The 27,581-nt window shown below is 48.4% G+C and overlaps 2 protein-coding genes across 2 annotated transcripts; one reads left to right on the top strand and one right to left on the bottom strand.

Annotated features, from left to right (window-relative positions):
- Window positions 1–956: 956 nt before the first annotated feature.
- LOC108158903 lies at window positions 957–1,292 on the bottom strand. The gene is made up of 2 exons (XM_033397837.1): window positions 1,135–1,292; window positions 957–1,068 (listed from the first exon to the last, which is right to left on the bottom strand). Exons 1-2 carry the CDS (start codon window positions 1,253–1,255, stop codon window positions 977–979), a joined length of 213 nt encoding a protein of 70 aa, XP_033253728.1. The 5' UTR covers window positions 1,256–1,292; the 3' UTR covers window positions 957–976.
- A 23,579-nt stretch (window positions 1,293–24,871) lies between these two features.
- LOC117193113 (uncharacterized zinc finger protein CG2678-like) lies at window positions 24,872–27,053 on the top strand. Its single transcript, XM_033397836.1, has 2 exons — window positions 24,872–25,344; window positions 25,409–27,053. The coding sequence occupies exons 1-2, from the start codon at window positions 25,159–25,161 to the stop codon at window positions 26,876–26,878; spliced, it is 1,656 nt and encodes a 551-aa protein (XP_033253727.1). The 5' UTR covers window positions 24,872–25,158; the 3' UTR covers window positions 26,879–27,053.
- The last annotated feature ends 528 nt before the right edge of the window (window positions 27,054–27,581 follow it).

Raw genomic sequence — 27,581 nt, 5'->3', positions numbered from 1 at the left:
TTATAACCTCATTAGGGAAGGCATTCAAGGAAACTTACAGACCGATGTTATTTACACTGACTTCAGTAAAGCATTCAACGCTGTAAGCCACTCCCTTCTAGCCTTCTAGCCTTCTAGCCTCTCCTCGACAGTTAACGATACTTCTAGAGTACCACAGGGCAGCCGCATAACCTTCCAGATTCCTATTAGATCGAATATTAGTCTTACATCTATCCTTCCTGCATGTCGCACGTTATGCGGCAGCGCCCCTCGGTCGATTTCCTGCGATCCTCTGCTGGTGTCGCATGGGCTATTTGATGGTGCAGTCATTGTATATCATAGTTAAGCTTAAATAACTTTCACTTCTGGGTAATTTTCCCCTTGCCGAGAATGTTGCGTAGTAGTATTACGAGTATAATAAGTTGTTATTAATTAGTGGCAAGCTCAATCAGTTATACAAATTAAAGCTAATCTAATTATTATTAAATTATTAATAATTTGGTCTGTTTGGCATACCAGATTGTTATGATGATAAAACGCACTGCAATGCTGGTTTAAGTGCTTGAACGTCGGCACTGGATATTGTGGTGCAACCCATTACATTGTCTTTCTGCACCAGGGCTTTAATTGAAATTTTAATTAATATCATGCCATCATGCCATCAAAAAGTAATGTGGCCCTGTTTCCCAGGGCTCCCATTCCGGTTCTCTCCTTTATTTATGTTTATTTTTGCCAAAACTAGTGCTGTCGAAATTTCCTTGGATAATACGTTCGAGAATCAAGTTTTTTGGTTATTACCAGGCAATTAAATTTTAAAGCAAAATTCGATATTTGCCGCCTGCATGAGAAGCAGGTGCTAATTATGCAACTTAAATGCCAATATAAACCGAAGATACGAAAGGCAATCGTGGGTTATTTTGTTCGTAGGTTTATTAAAGAATTGGTGCGGTGGAGATAGATTTTGTACAAGTTGTCATGGGACAGAGAGTAGGTCCTTTCAGTAGTAGGCCACAAATGTGTTTGGATCAATCACGGTGGCCACCTCCGCAGGGTGGACGACAGAGCGTCCTGGAATGCGATTGTAGGCAGCTGCAAAGACGGATGGAAATCAGTTGTGTATGTTCTACAAATATAAAATGCTTTACGCCCATTCACCAATTATCTTCTGGATGGCTGTCTGTGCATCCAGCAGCTGTGCGGCAGGTGCAGGGGCGGCGCTGGCCAGGATCAGGCAGACGGCGGCAAATGCCAGGGCAACCATGAAAAATTTCGACATGCTTGTGGTTTTTGGTTTGTTTGGGCTGGATGCTCTTTCTTGAAAGTTGCTTGGAGTCTAATTAATTCTGCACGAGCCGCGCCGCAGCTATTTATACCCATTTTCGAGTGGGAGACAACAACAGACGGCAGCAGCCAAGAACGGGATGAATGAAAGGGCCCGGACGGCCCTCAGCGGGGCCACGCATAGGCCAATATGGCCCTTAGTTATCCGGATGGGGGGGTGTATGAACCGTCGGGGGAGTGTTAATGTGGTTTTAAAAGTCCCCGAGAATCGAGGTGTTTTTAGCATAGGCCAGCAGTTCCTGTGGCGTCCTTTTGGAGGCATCTTCCAGTGATGCCAACACTGGGGCGCCCAGGTATCTCCTCCTTGCCCTTGAGAGAGCCGGACAGTTGCAGATGAGATGTTCCAGGGTTTCGATAGCCCCAGGTTCCTCACATTTCCTACAACTGTCTCTGTTGGTGATGCCTAGCTTTGCTGCATGTGCAGCAGCCAGACAGTGACCTGTTAGTATCCCCACTAGCAATCTACAGTCCTTTCGTGGTAGGTGCAGTAGGTAGTGGCTAAGTTTCTCGTTGCGCTCCTTTCACATTATCTTCGAGGTTCTGCAGGTGGTGGTACTCCTCCACCTGCTATCAGTCTGTGCTCTAGCCTGCTTCTCTAGATCGCCCTGCAGCGTTCTGAGGGAGACAGGCACGTTCTCGGTTCTCCTATTCTCCAGCCCGACGCCTTCCTTAGCTAGTACGTCCGCCGCTTCGTTTCCTTCGATGCCCTGGTGGCTGGGAACCCAATAGATCCGCACTGTCTTTGTCGTGCTTAGGATGTCTAATGCCTCCCTGCTCGCCAAGACACTTCTGGAACTGACCGCGGACGACTGCATGGATCTTATCGCCGCTTGGCTGTCGACGAATAGGTTGACCGCATCGTGTGCTCGTTCTGTGAGGAGAGCGACCTCCGCTGCTTTCCCGATGGCAAAAACTTCTGCCTGGAATATGCTGCATTGGTCCGGTAGCTTATACAACAGCCTTATCTCAGGGTCTGTACAGTATAGGCCCGCTCCTACTCCTCCGTCCATCTTGGAGCCGTCTGTGTATATATTGAGGTGCTCAGTTTGGTCCCTTCCAATTTTCCAGTCTTCAGGTCCCAAAGATGTGGTTGTTTTGACGTCAAGGCAAGTTTGGGGGGTCATGTAATCAGTTGATCTGGTCATTTCCCTGCCGATTGAACTATGCCCGTATCCTTGTGGCGATAGATTTCCTGATGCTATGAGGCGTTGTGCTGCCTTTCCCGCAATCAGGCGAGCGTGAATGTCCAGAGCCTGTCGCTGAGTCTTTTCCATAAGCTTATGGTATGTCTTCTTTTCAGTAGCCTGCCACCACACTAAGGCTCCATACAGCAGAGTTGGTCGCACCACCGAGATGTAGATCCAGTGCATTAGAGCAGGTGACAGGCCCCATGTGCTGCTGAGCATCTTCTTGGATGCATAAAGCGCAATGGTAGCCTTCTTCACCCTTTCCACTACATTGGGCCTCCATGCCAGCTTGCTGTCCAGTACTGTGGCTAGGTATTTCACCTGTGATTTTGGAGTCAGCCTAGTTTGGTAAATTTTCGGGGGGGTCCATATCGGTACCTTGTACCTCTTGGTAAAGAGGATGAAGTCCGTCTTGTCCGCGTTGATACTGAGTCCTACCTGATCTCCCTGAGTGTACGTTCCATTAAGGAGCTGAGGGTCGATGGACATACACCCGTAATAAGTATGCTTATGTCGTCTGCATAAGCTGTTATCTTTGGGGCCTTCCTTTCAAATCCCTTGATGAGGTCGTCGACCACCAGATTCCACAGTAGTGGCGACAGGACTCCACCCTCTCGGGGTGTGCTCCTCCCCTCTGTGTGCCCCCTTTACCATGGAAGCAGTGCCCACTCCGATTGCACCCGTCTTTAACTTAGGAGGTTTTTGATCCAGACGTTGATTGCAGGGTGTATGTTATTCGCTTCTAGGCGACTTGTTATTGCGGTTGTGGCCACGTTGTTGAATGCTCCTGAGATGTCCACAAATGCTCCCAAAGCATACTTTTTGTTGTGAAGGGCGCTCTCGATGGTGGCTACTAGCGAGTGTAGTGCCGTCTCCAGTGATTTCCCTTTAGTGTAGGCGTGTTGGTTTGTTGACATCAGTCCCTCTACCTCATTCCTGATGTGCAAATCCAACAGCTTTTCTAGTGTTTTTAGTATAAAGGAGGTATGCTGAGTATATTGCGAGGAGCCATGGGGTAATAACCTCTTTGGTCAACTGCATCATGGCTGGGAATATCCCGTCCAGTCCTGGTGCTTTTATGCCCGCGAAGGAGTCTGTGGCCCAGTGGATTCTCTTAGTGGTTAACAGACCTATTGGAGGGTGCTGTTCCTCGGTTGCTAGGTCCTGATGCTCCTTGGCGTCAGTGACCTCGGTGCATCCAGGGAAGTGCGCCTCCATTAGTGCTGTTAGGGCTTCTTTACTGCCCTCTGTCCACTGTCCGTTGTCTAGTTTTAGTTTGCTCTGTACTGTGGGCTGCTTTGAAAGCAGCTTCCGAAGCCTAGCGGTTTTGGGCACTTTCTCGATGTTGGAGCAGAAGTTTCTCCACGAGTTCCTTTGTGCCTTACGTATTTCCTTCTTGTAGCTCCTAAGTAGGATTTTATATTCCTCATTGACAGTCTCTTCGTTCGCTTGTTTGGCGATCTTGAAGAATTCCTTGAGGTTGTTCCTTTGGAGAGAGAGATCTCGGTTCCACCAGAGTGGCTTTGGCCTCCTCTTCGTTCTCGAGGGTTTGCACGATGCATGGTAGGCGTTCAGTAACTCGTTGGATAGGGTCTTTAGGGACTTCTCTATATCCTCCGCGGATTTCACTGAGCCCGGATTCGCGAGCTTCGAAGTAACTGTCTTTTTAAACTTTGCCCAGTTTGTGTTCCGGGGGTTTCTATAGACTGTTGTCTTCGAAGGGTGTTTGAATTCGCACTTGAACTGAATGTACTTATGGTCTGAGAAGGATGGTCTTTCGAGGACCCTCCAGCTAGATACCGTAGTACTGTTTCCCGTTGCAAGTGTTAGGTCTAGCACGTTGGATGAGGTCGGACCTACGAAGGTGTGCTCCTCCCCAACGTTTGCTATATATAGATTAGTTGCTAGTATAAAGTCTAAGAGTGACTCACCTCTGTCATTGATGTCGGTGCTTCCACACACATTGTGGTGGGCATTGGCGTCCGTTCCGATGACGAGTTGATAGTTTTTGGTGCCGGCTTCTGTCAGGCTCCTGAGTTCGTCGGGTGGTGCGGGTCTGTCGTGACCAGGCTCCTGAGTTCGTCGGGTGGTGCGGGTCTGTCGTGAGCCATGTAGCAGGAAGCCACAAGAAGGCGCATTACCTCACTTTCCAGCATCACAACCGTCAGGTCATCCGTGCTGTAATGAGACAGAAGGTAAGCATGGATTCCCTTTCGTACGAGTACGACGGTTCTGTTCCTGCTTACCGATGTTGAGTAGAACAGGTTATGATTTGAGGCCTTTAGACCGGCCACTGAATTGCCTGTCGCAATCCAGGGCTCCTGGACTAGAGCTATGTCGGCGAGCCCTTGCTCCATGCCGATGAGGAGCTCCGCCGACGCTACCTTGCTTTTATGCAAGTTGAGCTGCAGCACACTCAGCATGGGTGGCTGGCTCACTTGCACCTGACGGGTTGACTACCAGCGGCAGGTCACCGTCTTCCTCTTCTTCGTCTTCAAGCGCAAGACCCTCGGCGGCCTCCACGATGGACTCGAGACCTAAGTCCTTTTCCACCTCGCCTGCCCGCAGGGTATGCGCGTCCTTGTCCTCAGGGTGGCGCTTTTTGAGGCGCAGGTAGACGCTACCCATGCCCCACGCCATCTTCCCGAACTTGGGGTATAGCAGATCCTCTGCTTCCTTGTTTATTTGGAGGATCACACATTGGCCCCCCTCGTTGGGTAGTGGGCGGTCCACAACCTCCAGCTTGGCCCCCTCCCACATCGCCTCCAGTTGGCAGACCGTACGCGTCAGCCACCTTAGGGTTGGATCATCATTGCACTTCAGGATCTTAACCCCATTTAGCCACCCAGCACCATCGAACGTGGGCATTGGGGCCGCGGGGTCTTCCTCCATCTGTGCAAAAAGTGCGTCGACGAGACGCGCGTGCACCAGCTTCCACTGTGCCTCTGACATCTTGCCGTTTTCCTCGCTGCGGTCGATGAGAGCCACGATCAGATGTCGTTTGGTCACATCGCTGACCTTCGCTTTCGGCTTCGTTGGCTTGGCCGCTTTCGGTGGAGGGGCTGCACTCTTGGGCCCGCGTTGCCGCTTGCTCGCTGGAGTGTCCTTAATGGCACTCTCAGTGGAGCGTTGCCTCTTGGTGGCCATCATCTCCTCCACCTTATTGGCATATTCGCCATTCGACGCCCTCATCTGTGGCATCTGAGCATAATGTAGCCGACCCTCCTCTACTCTCTGCTCGGCCCAGGCTAGCTTGACCTTCTCCTCCTGGGAGATGTCTGCTTTACCTTGCAGCCGGCTTTTAATGTTGAGGGCCGCTTTGTATGCTCCTGCTCTCCAGATCCGTGTCTGTATCGACTACGGCATCTGTGCGGCTCAACTTGCAGGCTACGGAGTGAGTTGTTTTTATTGTTGTTGTTGTGGCAGTAGCTTTACAACTGACCTGGCCTGCTCCCGCCAAGTCTGAGGTGTGACCGCTGGCGACACGCAGAGAGGACTGCTCTTCCCCGTGCCCGCCGGTGGTAGCAGTCACGCTTTCCACCGACGTTTGGGTTGACATCCCAACCCGTGCTTGCTCCTTCTTCGACTCCATAGTTGGCCCGAGGGTCCATACTGGTTAATATTTTTCGGGGGGACCACCCCCTAGCGTTTTAGGCCTGACCGCCAGGCACCTCTAGCCATGGCCCTGGTTCGGTTCCCCCGACTTTGAATCGGGAAGACGCTGGACCATAGCCTTAGCTAGACACTGCATTACCCCGGACAGAGCAAGCGACAGTGCATTACCCGGTAATGCAGTGTCCATTGCCCAGCCGGCACCCTTGTGGAGGGTTCAGCTAGAGGATTTTCGCCAGCTAGATATGGGTAGAGGCACATACATAGGTTATAAGAGAGGCAGCTGTTTAAAAATGGAATTTCTTGTTTTGGTTTTGGATTCGGTTTCTGTCTAACCGTCTAATTTTTGTGGCATCCTACACTCTTATAATCCGAGGAATGTGAAACGAGTTTCGCAAAAGAACAAACGATTCGGACTGGGGAATTCTAAGAGCTTCTCGCAGGAAGGCCAAACAATGCACAGCAAATGTGGCAGAAATAAGAAGCTACAAATAAATAATATCAGATACCACTTAGATGTGGAGAAGTTCTGACCAGGTGCCAGATTTGTTTATGAAATAAAGAAAGTTAATCCAATGATATTCTAAGCTGAAAATAGTACCTAAAACCTTACCAGATTGACACCCTATCCTCCTGCTGTGCTTCCGTTTGCTGCGTTTTATTATCGAGGATTGTAGTGTATTGACACTCAGACTTAAGCACGCGTTGTCTTCAAGATTCTCTTTTATTCTATATCCCTTGGATGGTGTGACCGTATATAGATATTAATATAATACCTAACACGCCTCTCCTTAGATGTTTAATATACATGTCATTTACAAATCTATTTTCTTATAACAATTTGATTTGTGTACTTAATCTAATTAGCGTATATAAAATTTATGTGATTTCGTATTTTTCTTTCTTCTTAATCTGTTTAGTATTTGTTTCAGTGTTTAATTTGTACATAATTTGATTTCATAATTCCTTTCTTTATATTATTTTATTGTTAAATACGCTTTACTACCTTCCCTGCCTCACGTGGTCTCAACTCTCTCCTGGTGGGTGTTGGTTGAGAAACTATTTGTTCATTGTTGGTTTTGGAATTGTCATCTACTGAACAATTGCTTTCGACATCAGGTGTTTTCGCATTAGGCGATGTATGATTGTTAGTGCTTTGGTTTCTAATTTTATCCAGGTGACGTGTTATTTCTCTGTTATTGTTCGCCAAAATACAACAATACGAACGCGGGCCCAGTTGTTGTTTTACAGTTGCCTGAGTCCAGCTTGCTTTGTTAGGATTTTTGTAGTCCCTAACCATAACTTTTTGACCCTTTAAAAATTCTGTGCTTCGTCTACCTTTGTGATTTACAACACACTCAGTCTGTTTTTTATTTATTATGCTTTCGACCGTAGGTGGTTTTAACAACGAAAATCTTGTTTTTAGTGTACGACCAAAAAATAATTTAGCAGGAGATTCGCCCGTAGTACAATGAATCGTATTTCGGTAATCGATCAAAAATCTATTTAAAATTGTATTAAAATCTTGTCTTTCATTAGCCTTTATGTTTGCATATAGTGATTTCTTAACAGTCTTTACAAAATTTTCTGCTTGACCATTAGTCGCTGGATGTCCTGGAGCAGTAAAAATGTGATTAACACCATTGTTTTTCATAAACGTTTTAAATTCATCAGAAGTAAACTGTCGTCCATTGTCACTAACTAACACGTCTGGTAAACCATATCGACAAAATACTTCTCTAAGCTTGTTGATAGTAAACAATGAAGTTATTTCCTTCGTTTTGAATACTTCTGCCCATTTTGTATAAGAATCTATAATAACCAATAAATGAAAACCTCTAATTGGTCCTGCAAAGTCTATGTGTACTCGACTCCAAGCCTTTCCTGTGGATTTCCACGGTATTAACAGACTCTTTTCTGGACTTGATTGTAGTTCCTGACACGGAATACAATCTCGAATTAATTTCTCAATTTCAGAATCCATGCAAGGCCACCACACATAAGAACGTGCTAACATTTTGGTTTTTACTATTCCCAAATGCGATGCATGAAATTCTGCTAAAATAGCTTGTCTCAGTTTGGTTGGAATTACTACTCTGTGTCCCCATAAGATACAATCATATTCCACTGAAAGTTCATTTGTTTTAGAGATGTAGGCAGAAAACTCGCTGCCTTTTAATCTTGTCTTCGAACCAGTGTTAATTGCCTCACAAACTTTTGATAATATTGGGTCACGTCGTGTTTCACGAGCTATTTCTTTGAAGCTAATTTTGAACACCTTTTCGGACTGTATAAAATGTATGTAATTATAGTCTTCGTTTGGTACAGCCGTTTCCCATTGAGGCATTCTTGAGAGTCCATCTGCTATATTTAAGGTCCCCTTTATGTGTTCAACTGTATATTGAAAACCTGACAAAGTCAGTGCCCATCTTTGCATTCGTGCAGAGGCCATCAATGGAAGTCCTTTCAGGTCTCCAAATATGCTTAGTAATGGTTTGTGATCTGTTCGAAGGATGAACTTGTTTCCTAAAAGATACTGTCTTAATTTACTCACACAGAACACTATAGCCAGGGCCTCTTTCTCGATTGTACTGTAATTATGCTCGCTTTTGGATAATGCTCTTGATACAAATGCTATTGGTTTGATATCTTCATTGCATTTATGTGATAAAACACCTGAAACTGCATGACTGCTAGCATCAGTCGTTAATACTAACGGTTGATCTGGGTTGTAGTGAACTAAAACTTGTTCAGAAGTTACTTCTTTCTTTACCTCTTCATATGCACTCTGACATTCGCGTGTCCAATTAAATTTTGTATTTTTCTTTAATAATGCATATAAAGGACTCATTATCTGAGCGAAATTATTGATAAACTTTGAATAATAATTTACCATGCCTATGAAAGCTCTAAGCTGTGATACGTTTTCCGGAGCCGGTGCAAACAATACACTCGCAACTCTATCATTGTTTTTGCTCAGTCCTATCCTGTCAATTGAAAATCCTAGGTAACAAATTTTGGATTTAAAGAACTCACATTTCTTGTCATTTAATTTAAGTCCAACTGATTTCAGTTTTCTAAGTACAGCTTTTAGGTTTGAAATATGTTCTTGAAGATCTCGTCCTGTAACTGTTATGTCATCTTGATAAGCCACAACTCCTCGCATACCCTGAAACAACCCTTCCATTGTTTTTTGAAAAATAGCTGCTGCAGTTTTTATACCAAATGGTAAGCGTTTAACTTTCAATAGTCCAATATGTGTGCTCCAAGTACACAAATTTTGAGATTGCTCATCTAAATTTAGCTGATTGTAAGCATTTGACAGGTCAAGTTTTGAATACAGTGTACCCCCTTCAAGCGCTGCAAAAATGTCGTCTATTCGAGGTAGTGGATACTTTACGTCGATCAAAGACCGGTTTAATGTAACCTTATAGTCACCACAAATTCGTATGTCACCGTTTGGTTTTAAAATCGGTACCAAAGGTGTTGCCCATTCAGAACTAACAACTTGCTCTAAAATTCCATCATCTATGAATTTTCGTAACTGCACTTCAATCTTTTCTTTCCATGCTAATGGTACTGACCTAGGCTTGAAAAATATTGGTTTTGCATCTTCTTTTAATAGTAACGATATCGTATTCGTAGTATATGAACCTAAACGAGGCTCAAAAACTTCAGCAAACTCCGATTTAATCTGTTCTGTAATTACAGAATTTGGTTCATTTACGTACACATTGTTCACCTGCATTAACTCAAAATTAAAAGCTCTCAAAAATGTTCTACCTAGCAAAGGTGGACTCACTGCATTGGTTACAACAACAACAATTTGTTTTTTTAGACCTCGATATTCGATCGTTGCACCGTACTCACCAATAACTTTGATTGAATCTCCATTGTAATCTACATATGGAACTAGACATTTTCTAAGTGGTCTGCTGGTATTTAAGCTTTCGTAAAATGTTTTTGGAACCAATGTGCACGGTGCACCAGTGTCGCAAGCAATTTTCGTTATGTTTCCATCAATTTTTACAGGTAAATAATATACTCCATTAGTTGAGGTTGTATCAACGCTATAGATAGAAAAGTTATAATTATCATTATCAAAATTATTATCAGAATAGGTGTCATGTTTTGTTTGAGATACATAATTTACGGATTTTTTTGATTTATTTTTACAAATGCTCGCCAAGTGACCTGTTTTTCCACAGCTGTGACATTTGCATGCCTTATACTTGCAATTGTTTGAGTTATGATTTCGCCAGCCACAGTGTGTGCATGGCTGCTGCTTCTTTTCTCTGCCAGCGTCGCAGTCGTTTTCGCCGTCGCCGTCACCGTCGCTTCTGCCGCCTCTGTAACTCACGTTTCGGTTGCCCTTGAAATGACTTCTGCCGTTGCTCTTTGCTTGATCTCTGTTCTCGCCTCTTTGCCTCTGCCATTGACTAGTCCCGTTCTTTTGATGCATGTAGTTGACGTTGTGTTCTGTCTTCCTTGTGCTGATCTTCGTCTCCATGATCTTCGCCTTCTTGAGTGCATCAGCCAGAGTTAGATTTTCGTCTTCTTCACATATTCTTTCATATATAGGGTTGGGAAGGCTCATCACAAATTGGTTTAATACAAACGCTTCCAGATTTGAGCCAAATTTGCATTCCAATGTCAATTGTTTAACTCGAGCATACCACTCCGCTACAGTCTCATCTTCACTTTTTGTGGACATGTGAAATTTTTTTCTTTCTCTGAATATGAGTGTAGGTGGTGTGTAGTGTGGTTTTCAAATTTCACATAATTCTTTGTATGCTTTTGATACGGGTGATACCGGATTGCACAAACTATGTAGTACAGTGTAAGCCGCTGTACCGATCGACTTCAACAAAACTGCCTTTTTTGTGTTTTCCTCTTTCACATTCAATTCGCACAAATGTATGTCGAATTTTTCCTTCCAAATGCAGAACGTTTCTTGGTGTGGCGAAAACTCAGCAATTGTTGCCATTTGATAGAATGTTGGTGCTTCATTTTTCATCATGTTGCTATTCATATATTATATGCACTTTTAACATGTGTATGTATATTAATACGTTTTATTTTATGCTCGTCGCCAATTATGTAGTGTATTGACACTCAGACTTAAGCACGCGTTGTCTTCAAGATTCTCTTTTATTCTATATCCCTTGGATGGTGTGACCGTATATAGATATTAATATAATACCTAACAAGGATAATTTCCAGCGCCGATTACCAGGCATTTACCAGTCGATAGCGCCTTGAAGATGTGGCCATAACGTACATATGAAACTGTTTTGCATACGATTTGTTTTCGACGGCGACATTTGGGCGACAGTTCATTGTACGACTGCCCTGTGCTACAGACACTCTGGGCATTTCCCATCGTCACCATAGCCACGACCATATCGGCCACTTGAAAGACTTAAGAGAAGGAATTGTTTTGCTTATTTGTCGGCTTTTGTTTTGCTGATTTATAAACAAACCGGTTGGCTTAATTTGCCGCTCCGGTCAGAGGCCAAAGGAAAGTAAAATTTGTAGGTATTCTTTTCGTTTCATAAATTACGTCAGCTGGAGAATTTCTCCAAATTTGAGCAAAAATTTATGCAAAATTCTTGACCCCCTTCTGGGACTATGTCGTCTGCCTGCTTTGAGTACAAAAGATGATTGAAATTTGCTTTTCATCAGGGAGATGGAGAAGCCTTTCATATTATTCAATCAATCTAAGCCATGTAAGGATAATGCAGATATGTGGCTCATTGACACATTTCCCAGCTGACAGGCGAGAGAAGCATAGGCTGATAAGTACCTGAGGAAGACACACAGACTTCCAAGCTCCGACTGCCGACTGCCGACTGCCGACTCCCCACTCGCGAAGGCAGACACATGGCAATTGTTTGGGGAAACAACAATCATGTGTGTATGCGAGTGTGGGTGTGTAATGAGGCAAGCGTTAAGCTGCTTAACGCAATCTTTATGGGCCTGTCATTTTCCCCCAATAATTGTAATCTATGACCCCGGTCCTGGTCTGTTGGGGCTAGAGCCAGAGGGCCAGCGACTTCATATTAATAATGAACCCCCGTATTGAGGCCCTGCACTTTTTTTGTATTTGTATATTTTTATCTGCGCTGCTACTCGTTTAATTTGGGCCGTTTGCAAATTTGTTACAGTCATAGATATATGTAGATATTCTATGGTATTTTTGGATATAAATTGGCTTTTGGGCTTTAGAGAGCGAAGAGAAAAAAACAAAAAGAGACAGGAACAGAAACAGAACGCTCTCCATGAAGTCGCCACACCACACTGGGGAGGCAGCAGCTGAGTGGCAGCTAAGCATAAACATGTTACACCAGGGCTTTTTATACGCGATACTAAAAATGAGTATTTGGGTATATTAGATTTGTTTTAAAAGTGGATGTGTGTAACGTCCAGAAGGAATCGTTTCCGACCCCATAAAGTATATATATTCTTGATCAGCATCAATAGCCGAGTCGATTGAGCCCTGTCTGTCTGCCCGTCTGTCCGTCCGTCCGTCCGTCCGTCCCCTTCAGCGCCTAGTGCTCAAAGACTATAAAAGCTAGAGCAACGATGTTTTGGATCCAGACTTCTGTGATATGTCACTGTGTAACGAACCTAAAAGGTTTCGATACAATCCGTCCACCGACCTATAATGAGCGCATCGCACCGCACCCCACAACCAGCGCTCCCTCCGCAAGCAACCAACGATCAACACGCGCCAACTCTAGAACGATGACCAAAGACATCAGGTTACACGAGCTTTCCCCCACTCCAAGCCAGGCCATCGGCCGAGTGCGGTTTTCCGGGTTCATCGACGGAGGAAAGTCGGCGCTGCCAAAATCTGCAACGATCAACAAGAACGGCAAAGTGCGCCCCGACGCGGAAGTGCATTTGTCAAACCCGCCGACCCAGCAATACGAGCCTATAAAAAGACGGCGACGAGAACCAAAGAACAACTTAGGCAGAGACCCGGCTCACAGTACGGTCGTGGTACCAAGACTTACGCAGAGATCCGGCTCACAGTACGGTCGTGGTGCCAAAAACTTAGGCAGAGACCCGGCTCACAGTACGGTTGTGGTACCAAGACTTACGCAGAGATCCGGCTCACAGTACGGTCGTGGTGCCAAAAACTTTCGCAGAGACCCGGCCCGGAGTACAGACGCGGTACCCGGAACTCACCAGAAGACATCGGCGCCCAATAAAAAATAAGTTCATTTAAACCGCTAAGAAATACAATAAAATGTGTCAAATTATCAAAGTATAAACACCCGATTGCGTAAGTTCACCCCAATTAGCCGAGGCACCGACGTCGCCCCGCCCCGAGTCCACACAGTCGTTTCGTATACACGACGAGCGACGCCCATTCTAGCCCCGATCCACCTCTCTACGACAGGCCGCCCCCTGACGCCGCCCTTAAGGTTCCATCACATTTCTACAAATTTCTTGTGGATTGACCCCTGGACGGGACTGAGCTTACCTCAGCCTGAAATAGGTACATCACAAGTGGCGCCCGAGCAGGGACCCAAGGGAACGTCAGCGAGGGTTTGTGGAATAAAACCCCACGGCCACTAGAGCAAGAACACAAGAAAACGACCCGAAGAAAACCCCGACCTCGCACAATACCAACGGCAAGAGTTGCGCAACGAGCAGACGAAAGCGCTACACAGCGACAGAGAAACGCGAACGGTGCCGTCACCCCGAGAAGAAATTCGAAGCGTCAGCCGCGAAGCTCGACACAGTGCCCTAGTGAAGGAAAAGCGCAAGCCCAGCGAAACAGCCAACTCGAGTAACAATCGAAGCGATGGAATCCCATACAGAGGAACAGCCCAGTGGGTATTACCCTGGAGAATTCGTCGCCAACCCAGGGGTGAGTACCGGCTGGATACACAAACGCCGCCGAGAGGAGCTGGAGTCCTTCGCGGAGGAATTCGGATTCAGCCGCGAGGGTAACGTGGAAGATTTGCGGAAAAATTTCGCCGAACTAGTCGCCGGGCCCCTCGAACACGATGCCTGGGTCAGGTTGGCAGAGCTCGAGCGGCAGTACGCCAGATCGCCAGGACGAGCCAGATGGCCCCAGCCCGACACCTCAGCACCAACAGAGAAGCGAAAGACGGACAAAATCAGCCTACAAGTTCCAGGAGTCATGGAGGGCAAAGCCAGCACCTCACCGACATCAATAACCGTCGAAGATCTACCGAAGCCCCAGCCCCCGGAGCCAAGGCCTTCGCCCATGAGAAGGATCTTGCCGACAGCAGGAGGAAATGGCCCCACAGACGGTCATTACTACAGTCACGCCGCACAGATGGCGGAACGGATCCGAAAGTGGGGAATCCAGTTCGACGGGCAGGACGACCCACTGTCGTTCGTCGAACTACTGGAAGAGCGTGCCCTCTCGTACGGGGTAGACATGAGCTACGTGCCGCGAGCCATGGCAGAGCTCCTCACCGACCGAGCCAACCGTTGGTTCCGCACCAGCCGACTCCAGAGCGCCTCCTGGGCCGATTTCCGCCAGGAATTCCTATCCTTTTTCCTGCCTCCCCGGTACTTCGAGCAATTGGAAGACCAGATCAGAGACCGCAAACAAACGGTGGGCGAACCGTTCAAGGACTTCGTCATCGAGCTCCGGTTGCTCATGCACCACGCCGGGTACGACGAAGCCAAGGAACTTAGCCGGATCTATGACAACACCCTCCCGGCGTACCAGCAGTACGTGCGAAGGCACGAACTAAGAAGTCTGACGCAATTAACAATGTTGGCCACAGAGTTCGAGAGTATCCAGGAACGAAACGTACCAGCGACCCTCATCCCCCCTCGACAACCACCCAGGTACACGCGGCCAACGGCACAACAAAACGAAAGCGGGACGAATCGGGCCCGATTCCGAAAGCCTCACTGGGACACCTCGGAACCCGCAAGGAAGCCGCACCAGGCCGGCGCTCCAGCACAGGAAACGGCACATAGAATGATCACCACCCCCATCGCCAACCCACGCGCAGCCTGTCGACGCTGCGGAGAAGCTGGACATGTTTCTCGCGACTGCATCAACCCATCGATCGTCTTCTGTTGGGAATGTGGCAGGCGCGGAACGCGCACCGTGGGCTATTGCCGCCGGGACCCGTCGGGAAACGACTCGCGTCCCCAGCTGACACGGGAACAGCCGGGCACGACGCGTCCTCAGACAACCAACTAAGAAACCCGCTACAAGTACACGACGGCCGGATAATGGCGAGAGTGACCATCGGAGGACGGCGCGCGGAAGCCACGGTCGACACCGTGGCGTCCCGAAGCTTCATCAACGCCGACCTCGCCCGCAAACTCGGCCGCGACAACGACCTGCGAGCCGCATGCGTCCCGATACGCCTAGCAGACGGCTCGGCCCGCGAGATAACTCAGATCTTGCTAGCGCGCGTCAAACTAGACGAACAAGAGATACAGATGCCACTCGTGGTACTACCCGATATGGTAGAGCAAGCCATCATAGGGATGGATTTCCTGTGCGCCATTGAAACCACAATACAATGTGGCGCCACACGCCTCCAGCTCCAAGGCTCCCAACGCCCCATCCCAAACACGCCGATTATCACCGCCAGCCAAGTACACGCCCCCGGACCCACGAACTCGAGACCTCCGCCGCCAATGAATTCCCCGCCACGACACGAGACAAGAGCACAAGGAACAAGGAACACAGAACCCACGGCCACGGCGAAGCACACTAGCCCCAGGCCCACTCCGAGAAAACCAAAACTAAGCAAAGCCACGAAGAAAGCAAGCCGGTCTCCCGATGGCACCGACGCGGTTCCACCAACGAAGGGAAAGGAACCCAGGACGCCCACCCAGAAGACAACCCGGCCCCAGCAACGACAGCCGCCACGCAGCAGCCAGGCGACCGAGGTACCACCTCCGACCGCCACCCTGGCCCACGAACGCGTCGACACCGCTCTCGACGCGAAAACGACCCCTACGACACCGACCGACCCGCTACTCCCGCGTCCTCTCAGGCAGGAACCGGGAAAGGCGATCACTGCCACGCGAGGCACCCAACGGAACCCCGACGCACCTGGAGCCGACGCACCATCGATCGTCCCCGACATCATGGAACGCCTCCCGGGCAACACCTCGTACGGCGCCGACATGCGGCCCAGCACCACGCCTGGAGCCATGTCGGTGAACCTCACCGCCCAAACTAGCCGTCGGTCAAACGCTACGATCGCCAGCGAGACCCGCACGTTCGTACATCTCGCTGAGTAAAACGTCGCGCAAGCACCCCCCAGGACACACACGAGCCCCCTACTCATGATCGAGGCACCCGCCATCGTCGCCAGCATAAGCGAATACACTCGCGAGGTCGAACCACCAAGCGCATTCGACACAACAATCCTCCCCGAGAACCCCGACCACACTGGCGACCCAGGAATCGACGACCCACTCGAGGACGATTCGGAACGAATCTCCGACCCATGGCCTCCCAACATCGCGCCGAAAATACGGAAATTCCTAGACGAGGAACTGCCAACACTCGCAGGCATCCGAGGGACGACGGACCTAACGGAACACACCATCGTCATGAGGGACAACCGACCCATAAAACAACGGTACTACCCGAAAAATCCAGCCATGCGGCGGATCATCAATGAACAGGTCGACCAACTGATAGCCGAGGACCTAATCGAACCATCCCGGAGCCCCCACAGCGCGCCAATCGTCCTGGTCCGCAAAAAGGACGGGAAATGGCGCATGTGTGTAGATTATCGACAGCTAAACGAGCGTTCCATCCCGGACGCGTACCCGCTACCCAGGATCAACTACATACTAGAGCGACTCCGAAATGCCCACTTCATCACGACCCTAGGACCTGAACGAGGGGGAACGTTGTGAGTTGCTGCGGACACCGCAACTCTACAGTTATACCCGATACTAAGTCAGTATGGCTCTCCTCCGGCAGACGCTGCTAATATTAAACGACACGACAAAGAGTGCGTGCGAAAGAGACAGAAAATCAGTCTGAGCGTGACGTCGGGCGCTGCGTAGCCAGTGCAAATTGATTTGTTCCTTTTGGCTATAATCTGGTCTGATCTGGTCCAGATTCAGCAATCTGATAGATATGGTCGTTATCTATGATTCTGCGGTTTTAGTTTTCTCGAATGTGCAATATTGTGGATGCAACAGATTTTCGTCCTTTGTGGGGGCGGAAGGGGATGGGGCGAAATTCTGAGATATACGTTTTATAGTGAGATCTAACAGAAGTGCGGACACCAAATTTGGTTACTCTAGCCTTAATAGTCTCTGAGATTTGTGGATGCCCCAGATTTTCGTCCTTTGCGGGGGCGGAAGGGGTGTGGCGAAATTTGGACACGAAACGGTCAAGGTCCGATATCACAGGAGTGTGGATACCAAATTTGGTTGCTCTGGATCTTATAGGTTCTGAGATCCTTGAACTCATATTTTGCAATTGGCAAAGCCGACCATGAAACCTGTGTGTAAGAGAGAGACAGAGCGAGAAAGAATGAAATTGTTTTCTTGATTCTGGCTATAATAATTATACGATCTGGTTGAGATTTTACACTCTAGAACATATAGTCATCCTGTACGATTCTGCGTTTTTGGTTCTATCGTATCTTTAAAAATGTGGATGCCACAGATTTTCGTCCTTTGTGGGGGCGGAAGTGGGCGGGGCGAAGCTTTGAAATATTTTTGTAGCAGTGACATATCACAGAAGTCTGGATCCAAAACATCGTTGCTCTAGCTCTTATAGTCTTTGAGCACTAGGCGCTGAAGGGGACGGACAGACGGACGGACGGACGGACAGACGGACAGACAGACATGGCTATTGATGCTGATCAAGAATATATATACTTTATGGGGTCGGAAACGATTCCTTCTGGACGTTACACACATCCACTTTTACCACAAATCTAATATACCCCAATACTCATTTTGAGTATCGGGTATAAAAACGGGTATTGGCAGATACCAATGGCCCGGGAAGCCACGGCATTCACGATACCCGGCCGAGGATTATACCAATGGAAAGTAATGCCTTTCGGTTTACACTCCGCGGGAGCCACGTTTCAACGGACCCTCGACGCCGTTATCGGCGCAGACATGGAAACATTCGCGTTCGCATATCTCGACGACATCGTCATCGTCGGGAAAAGCTTCCAGGAACACCTGAACAACGTAAAAGAAGTTTTCGCACGACTGCGAAAGGCAAACTAACGGGTCAACACGGACAAGTGTGCCTTCTTCCAGCGCCGGATAAAATACCTGGGCCACGTGATCAGCGAAGAAGGTATCCACACGGACCCCGACAAAATCGCAGCCGTAAAGGATCTGAGGCCGCCGACCAACCTGAAGGAGCTACTACAATGCGTAGGCATGGCCGGGTGGTACCGCAGATTCGTCCCAAGCTTTGCCACCGTAGTCCAATGTCACTGCTGCTGAAGAAAGGGAAAGCATGGACATGGGGTCAAGAACAACAAGACGCCTTCGACGAGCTGAAAACACTGCTCACCACCGCACCGGTACTCGCCTGCCCAGACTTTAACGTCAAATTTTACCTGCAGACGGACGCAAGCAACCTTGGAGTAGGCGCGGTCCTCACCCAAGAGATCGAAGGGAAAGAGCGGGTCATCGCATACGTCAGTCGACGCCTCAACAAGGCAGAAGAAAACTACTCGGCCACCGACAAGGAATGCCTCGCCGTCATCTGGGCGATCCGAAAACTGCGATGCTATCTCGAAGGCTACCGATTCGACGTCATAACCGATCATCTCGCACTAAAGTGGCTGAATACCCCCGAGAGCCTACGGTAGAGTAGCAAGATGGGCGCTCGAACTACAGCAATACCAATACGACGTGCACTATCGGGCCGGCAACCAGAACGTAGTCGCAGACGCACTGTCAAGACAACCACTGGAGACCCTCTCCCGTATTGAGGAAGACGACACACCGTGCACCTGGCTTAAACAAAGGATCCAACAAGTCCAAGACGAACCCCAGAAGTACCCAGACTACACGTACGAAAATGGGCAGCTATACCGCTATCTAGGACACGGAGCCGACGACGACGACGTGCCCAAAAACGGCCGGACGAGAGTACTCCGCGAATGCCACGACGAACCAACGGCAGGACACCTTGGCGTCCGAAAAACAATCCTGAGGACAACACAACGATACTACTGGCCAGGACTACACAGAGACGTGCGACGGTACGTGCAGGGCTGCGTAAGCTGTCAGAAGTTCAAAGCCACGCAGCGCAAGGCCGTGGGCAGGATGCTCACACGTAAAGCCGAAGAACCCTTCGCCACCCTGTGTGCCGACTTCGTCGGACCATTACCACGGTCCAAGCACGGGAACACCATCTTACTGGTATTCTTCGACACTTTCTCCAAGTGGGTCGAACTGGTACCCCTCAAGAAAGCGACAACGGCGAACCTCGAACGAGCCTTCAGAGAACAAATACTGAGCAGCTTCGGCGTGCCGAAACTATTCGTATGCGACAACGGAACCCAGTTCACCAGCCGATCGTTCAGAACATTCATGCGAAGCGCAGGCGTGGAGCTGCAACACACAGCCCCGTATTGCCCCCAAGAAAACCCGACAGAGAGAGCCAATCGGACTGCGAAAACGATGATCGCCCAGTTCGTCGACGACCACCAGAATACATGGGACGAGCTCCTACCCGAGATGACATTGGCGATCAACTCCAGCGTCTCCAAGACGACCGGATTCAGCCCCGCCTTCCTCCTGCAAGGAAGAGAGCCCCGACTCCCCGGCGCCCTCTACGACGAAGTCACGCCCGGGACAGGAAGTACGCCAGAGACGGCCACCAGCAAAGCGACGAGGCTGAAAGAAGTATTCGCCATCGTCCGGAACAACATCCAGAGAGCCAGTCAAGAACAAGGGAGACATTACAACCTCCGCCGGCGACTATGGCGCCCCGCCGTCGGATCACTGGTACTACTACGCCAACACCATCTCTCGAACGCCGCCGAGGGCTTTGCGGCAAAGCTAGCCCCGAAGTTCGACGGCCCCTACCGGGTCAAGAGTTTTCCATCACCAAACATCGCCAAATTACAACACCGCGAAAGCCGGAAGCACAAAACCGCAAATATCAACGACCTGAGAGAGTTCCACGATCACGAGTCCGAAGAACCCACTGACCTACTCGAGAATGCTGACATCCACGAAGAAAGCAACGAGACCTCAACCCGGCGCCCCAACCACGGCGCCACTGAGTCAGCGAAACCTGGGACACCCGGCCAAAAGACAGCACCGGCATAAAAACGAGGCCGATGGCACAATACCGCCGAGAATGCAAGCGCAGCGAACCGCGCGACCACCAATTAATCGAACAGCGCTGACGCCAGCGAAAGAAGTAACGTAACGCTCACGACCACGCGCCCCAATAGCCCACTGACGAAGCGAAGAGAACGCGGAAACCCCAGCGCAGACCCGCCGACGGGGCAAGAAACGAGAGGGTAACAAAGCGGCAGGCGATCCCAAAACGCAACCCCGGTGCAACACGGTAGCGAAAAAGAAGAGCATGCTCCGCGAGTACAGCCCCAAAGAACGGTTAAATAGCCGCGGCGCTGGCCCACATCGATCAGTGCACTCTCACCAAGAGAAGACGAAGCCATCCGAACCAGCGACCCTCAGTCAAAGACTCACCCAACCAAACGCCACATCCGAGTATCGGCCCACGACGAAGAGACGCCCAAGTCATGAATACCCTCCTAGCACTCCTCACACTCACGGTTTCCGCCCAAGCATCGGTCAAACTGAACGACTATTCCACGGCGAGCTACATCCCGATCGTCGACGGCGACGTCGTCATCTGGGACAGGCCCGGATACTTGAGCCACACCACGAACGTCACGTCCTACGAAGATTACGCCGACGAACCCATGGAAATTGACGACTACGTGGAGACGCCAACACAACGCACCCCGACGCCCGAGGCGTACGAGCCATCCGCTGCCGAGTACGCCGCCCGGTGGACGGTGGCTCCGCCAGAGTGGACAACGAACACCGCCAACCGGATCCTGCCGACGCCTCTAATCCAGGAGGTACGGTGGCGACTAGAGCCGCGGGGTCGAACCCTATTCGACAGTTGGTGGTTCGAACAAAGGTACAGGACCCACCGCCGCGCACCCGACGCACGAGTCTTCGTAACTCTCGTCGGGGAAGAAAGGGGAGGGTGTAACGAACCTAAAAGGTTTCGATACAATCCGTCCACCGACCTATAATGAGCGCATCGCACCGCACCCCACAACCAGCGCCCCCTCCGCAAGCAACCAACGATCAACACGCGCCAACTCTAGAACGATGACCAAAGACATCAGGTTACACGAGCTTTCCCCCACTCCAAGCCAGGCCATCGGCCGAGTGCGGTTTTCCGGGTTCATCGACGAAGGAAAGTCGGCGCCGCCAAAATCTGCAACGATCAACAAGAACGGCAAAGTGCGCCCCGACGCGGAAGTGCATTTGTCAAACCCGCCGACCCAGCAATACGAGCCTATAAAAAGACGGCGACGAGAACCAAAGAACAACTTAGGCAGAGACCCGGCTCACAGTACGGTCATGGTACCAAGACTTACGCAGAGATCCGTGAATATAAACAACACAAAACAAAAGCCTGTCCCGGGAATTGATTCAAATCGAAATATTTGCATTTTATTATTGTATAAGCCATTTGGTTTTGAGACATAGCAATTGGAAATCTTAAAAGCCATACTAAGTGCCCACAAAGCACCTTTTTCTCGTTTCTCGTTTCACTTGTCCTTCGGAAATCGTGCGGAAAAAACAGGCTTGTTGTTGTTTTTATTGGCCAAATACGCGAGAACACATTTCTTAAATTAATGTGTAAAAAAAGACAAGAAACATTATGCAAATCACGTTTTGGTTTTTTTTTGTTTCTTGCGCATCTACGCGTTGAAAAGTCACGGTATTGTTTTAAGACATGGCAAGGTGGGGTGGTTGTGGGAGGGGAGGTGTTCTTTATTCTGTTTTATGGCCAACACACGCACGAAATTTGCAGCGAAAGTGAAATTTGAAAGTAACATCCGGTAGAATTATGTTTATTACATCAAATTGCTCTTCTCTGCATCATAAATATTCTAGTCCCACCCAAGATTTCCCACATATATTCCACTGTAACGAATTCATATCAGTGTCAATCATTAACTTTCAAATAAATCTACTTTGGCGCGTAGGTACAGCGACTATCCAGTCGATAGTATCGATCAATAGTATCGGTAGCCAAACAGCTGTTTGCTCTGTATACTTTTTCAATATGGCTGCGAGCGGAAAAAAATAAACGCTGGTTCGACGCATTATACAAGGTGGTCTCGTCGGCAAAAGTCAGTCCCTTAACGTATGCTAGCAATAAGTGCGAATGAAAGGCACATAGTATAGTGAGTGTGAGTGAGACGGCATATGTTGATGCTGATTAACCCTTAACAGGCCCGTGGGGCTTAAAATTTTCAAAATAAAATGATTTTACTGATATATTAATATTTAAATTTTATGCAGCCATTAAACATTTGTCTTCTACATTTTTAGTTATATTAAAATGTTCTTATGCATAATATATAAATATTACTTATTATTCTGTCATATTTTTTTTATATGCTATTTATATAATATGCAATATGTAATTTTTTTTGCTGTCGGGACATAAGGGTTAAGAATATATCAAAACGAGGTGGAACGTTGTGAGTTGCTGCGGACACCGCAACTCTACAGTTATACCCGATACTAAGTCAGTATGGCTCTTCTGCGGCAGACGCCGCTAATATTAAACCACACGACAAAGAGCGTGCGAGAGAGACAGAAAATCAGTCTGAGCGTGACGTCGGGCGCTGCGTAGCCACTGAAAATTGATTCTTTGCTTTTGGCTACAAAAATGATCCGATCTGATCCAGATGCAGCAATCTGATAGATATGGTCATTATCTATGATTCTGCGTTTTTAGTTTTCTCGAATGTGCAATATTGTGGATGCAACAGATTTTCGTCTTTTGTGGGGGCGGAAGGGGGTGGGGCGAAACTCTGAGATATACGTTTTATAGTGAGATCTAACAGAAGTGCGGATACCAAATTTGGTTACTCTAGCCTTAATAGTCTCTGAGATTTGTGGATGCCCCAGATTTTCATCCTTTGCGGGGGCGGAAGGGGGTGTGGCGAAATTTGGACACGAAACGGTCAAGGTCCGATATCACAGGAGTGTGGATACCAAATTTGGTTGCTCTGGCTCTTATAGGTTCTGAGATCCTTGAACTCATATTTTGCAATTGACAAAACCGACCATGAAACCTGTGTGTTAGAGAGAGACATAGCGAGAAAGAATGAAATTGTTTTCTTGATTCTGGCTATAATCATTATACGATCTGGTTCAGATTTTGCACTGTAGAAGATATGGTCATCCTCACCGATTCTGCGTTTTTGGTTTTATCGTATCTTTAAAAATGTAGATGCCACAGATTTTCGTCCTTTGTGGGGGCGGAAGTGGGCGGGGCGAAGTTTTGAAATATTTTTGTAGCAGTGACATATCACAGAAGTCTGGATCCAAAACATCGTTGCTCTAGCTCTTATAGTCTTTGAGCACTAGGCGCTGAAGGGGACGGACGGACGGACGGACGGACGGACAGACGGACAGACGGACAGACAGACAGGGCTCAATCGACTCGGCTATTGATGCTGAGCAAGAATATATATACTTTATGGGGTCGGAAACGATTCCTTCTGGACGTTACACACATCCACTTTTACCACAAATCTAATATACCCCAATACTCATTTTGAGTATCGGGTATAAAAATGTGGATGCCACAGATTTTCGTCCTTTGTGGGGGCGGTAGTGGGCGGGGCGAAGTTTTGAAATATTTTTGTAGCAGTGACATATCACAGAAGCCTGGATACAAAACATCGTTGCTCTAGCTCTTATAGTCTTTGAGCACTAGGCGCTGAAGTGGACGGACAGACGGACGGACGGACAGACGGACAGACGGACAGACAGACATGGCTCAATCGACTCGGCTATTGATGCTGATCAAGAATATATATACTTTATGGGGTCGGAAACGATTCCTTCTGGACGTTACATACATCCACTTTTACCACAAATCTAATATACCGCAATACTCATTTTGAGTATCGGGTATACAAATCGTCCGTCAACAACCTTCATCATCAACATGCACTGACAATAAGGGACAACACGAACGAACTTCGGCTCCCGACGAGACCACCTTGTATAATTGCATCATGGTTCGACGGTATTATTGTGTTAGCCCAACGATTAACCCATTATAGACCATGGCGGTATTTGAATATTCCACCGAAACTAATGAAAATTGTATAATTTTAGCGCAGTTCAGGTGCTAGATATTGTAGTTTTTTTCCGAAGTTCAAAGAAAAGATGGCATGGATCTAGATGAAGAACTTACAATCAGTAATATATTCCGCCATTTTCCTCAAGTCGTTGAACTGTTTAAATACAGGGGGCTTAAGTGGGCTAAGTTCGTTTTTTCATCGGCATACGAGAAGCTGTATTGCACCAAAATTGATGCAAAAACAATAAAAGCAATCTCCGTTGCAGGAAAACAAGCCAAGTATTTAATACATGGCAGTCAAGTGGAAAATTGATTCATTCATCGGCTAAAATTATGTAGGCAGGGCTGAAGGTTCCATCCAGCTAGTAATATTCGACGGAATATCTAAAACGAGGAATATGTGTAATGGAGCTTGAATAATTCGTCAGTATATTTACGGTATGAGGTTCGACGGTACATCAGTCCGCTGCTGCGCGAATTGTGTTACAAACTAAAATTGTTATTAAAAAATTAACAAACGAATACCGCGAAAAAGTCCAGTGCCCATTGATATAAAGTCGCGACTAAAGTGCGCGGAAACAAGAAGAAAAACAAGAAAACGTGCGAAAACCACCGCCGGTAGCCGCGCCAAAAAATAAGAAAAAAAAACCGGGGTGCACCACAAAAAAAAGAAGAAAAACACGCGCAGTAATGGAAGCAGACATTGCGCCTGTGATTGCCGCTAATGGCACTGAAGAGATTAGCCCCGGTGTAGAGGTGGCCCCCCCGGTGGTTTACCAGGAGCTGCAGCCACATACCGACCAACAGCAGGACAAGTCGATAGAAGCCACAGACGCCTCCGAAGTAGTGGGAGAGCTTATGGATTACATAGGAGAGGTACTGGTTATAATCCAAAGTGTCAAGCACAACAGATTTTCTTCATAAAAAGTGTTCATTTTAGGGAGACGCCTCCACTCATACAATGGGAAATGCAGCAGAGACGGAGGAAGTTGCAACAATAACACCAGACGTTGCTAGGGCCGTGCAAATAGGGGAAGCAGAATTTTTGGACGATGAGATGGCCGAAGTGGATGTGCATAAGCTGATTGAGGAGGTGGACAATGCTAATACATCACCCGCAGAGCAGGGCATAGATGGGGGCGCAGACAAAGCCGATGCTGCTGACATCGGTGCGGAAGAAGATAATGCTGCAGAAAAAGACGATGCAGCTGCTGCTGACGTCGGTGCTGAAGAAGATGTCGCTGCCGTAGAGGAGACGGATGTTACCGCTGAGGAAAATTTTGAGTCTGCATCGGCATCGGAAGAGGAAGCTGAACTGATCACCGGTGACGAGCCACCCAAAGAGCAGGTCGATGGCACTGACCCTGTTCCCGCCGTCAGGGAGCGCAAGAAGGAGGAGGAAGTTGACGAGAATCAGTGCCGCGGCTGCACCAGCAAGGAAGATCTAGTCAGTCTCTTCAAAAAGACAGTTGACGCCACACCCGCCGACATGCTGGTGGACCTCTGTCCCAACTTGTCCATTGCCGTCAAGGACTTCATGCCGCAGTTCATTTGTACAACGTGCTTGAACAGTCTCACCATTGCCATACAGTTGCGGAAGCAGCTGGAAACCACAGAACGAGATCTACGCAAGCGCCTGTCGCGCAGCAAGAACAAGGTGCGTCGTCCCCGAGGGTATGTGGTCATTGATGCCCCCGTTTCCGACTCAGCCAGCGACGATGATGAGGACGACGATGTGGAGTTCAAGGTGTCGGACGTGGCAGGTTCCACTAGTGCGGAGAGCGACTCACCCGAGTCGGACATCAGCGAGAAACGCAAACGTTCGATGGGTCGCGGTCGTGGACGCAAGAAGGCCACTAAGCGCGGCAGCGAGGACAACGATGACGAATCGGTCAGCGCCTCAAAGAAGAAGGCACTTGGCTCCCCCTCGATGACCGGTCCCTTTGAGTGCAATCAATGCGACCTGACCTTCTCGCGCAAACAGTCTTACGTTCTGCACCGCAAGTCCCACGACCCACGCAGTGTTTTCACCTGCGAGATTTGCGAAAAGACGTTCAAAGTGCAATGGGCCTACAAGACCCACATGGAACGTCACGCCCAGGAGCGTGCCCACTTCCGCTGTGAACTCTGTACGCAGGTCTTCAAGCTGCGGGCCGAACTTAAGCGCCATATGGCCGTGCGTCACGACGAGCATGGCTTCATCTACGAATGCAAGCGATGCCAGCGCACCTTTCTCACCCAGCAGCGCTTGCAACGCCATCAGAGCACCAGCTGCCTGCGCCATGGCGAGGAGCGGAGCAGCCACAACAACAAGCGCAGGTCCACGGAGGGCCAGCCACAAGGCAGGGACCTCTTCAAGTCGGTGGCCCCCCTCACCACCACCTACTGGAGCGACAGCTTCTCGGACTAAACTGTGTGCGGGCCCGGTGCTGGTGCCGGTGCCGGGCAGAGCTCGTGCTTGGAAATTTGGGACATGTGGATTTCTGTTTCTATGAAAAGAATTTAAGTTTATCTAGCTTTAAGATGAAATTAGTGCAAACAAATACATATACATATGTGTGTAACGAATGCGCATTGAAGGTAAATCTTCTTTAAGATTCTCTTACACTTCATTACTCTGGTTGCCCGGTGGTCTGCTGCCAATAGCTGCCTAACAGCTGAAGCAATATGGACCACAGCTTTATAAATTAATGTTGTACGATTCAATGCTTCTTTCCTCTAATGCTCCTCGACTGTGCAACAAAATTGCAGCATTCATTTGTATTTGGTGCGCACAATCATAATTTAGCTGTAGCTTATGTTTATAATGTGGCTGGTTGGCCCTAACAATGAGTATTCAACAGCTGGGATTACATCTGCCAGCCCCTGCTGCTCCGCTGCCATGCCACAAGCAACCGAGAAGCGTACTTGACTTGACTGCAGCCAACCAGAAATAAAGTTTCTTCGTGGCATGAGCTTAATGTGGAACGTTCTTCGAGCAGCTGCGTACGCGCTTAAATGCAGACGGGGGAGGACTGGTTCAACACATGTATTTATTTATACAATTATGTACAAAAGCAGGTCATTAGGGAAAGAAAGCCCGGAAGGGAGTCCAATCGTGCTAATGCCAAGAA

This window comes from Drosophila miranda (assembly GCF_003369915.1).
Source record: "Drosophila miranda strain MSH22 chromosome Y unlocalized genomic scaffold, D.miranda_PacBio2.1 Contig_Y2_pilon, whole genome shotgun sequence".
NCBI classification, from domain to species: domain Eukaryota; kingdom Metazoa; phylum Arthropoda; class Insecta; order Diptera; family Drosophilidae; genus Drosophila; species Drosophila miranda.
Note: the sequence above shows the minus strand (reverse complement) of the source record. Positions and strands in the feature narration are given on the sequence as shown.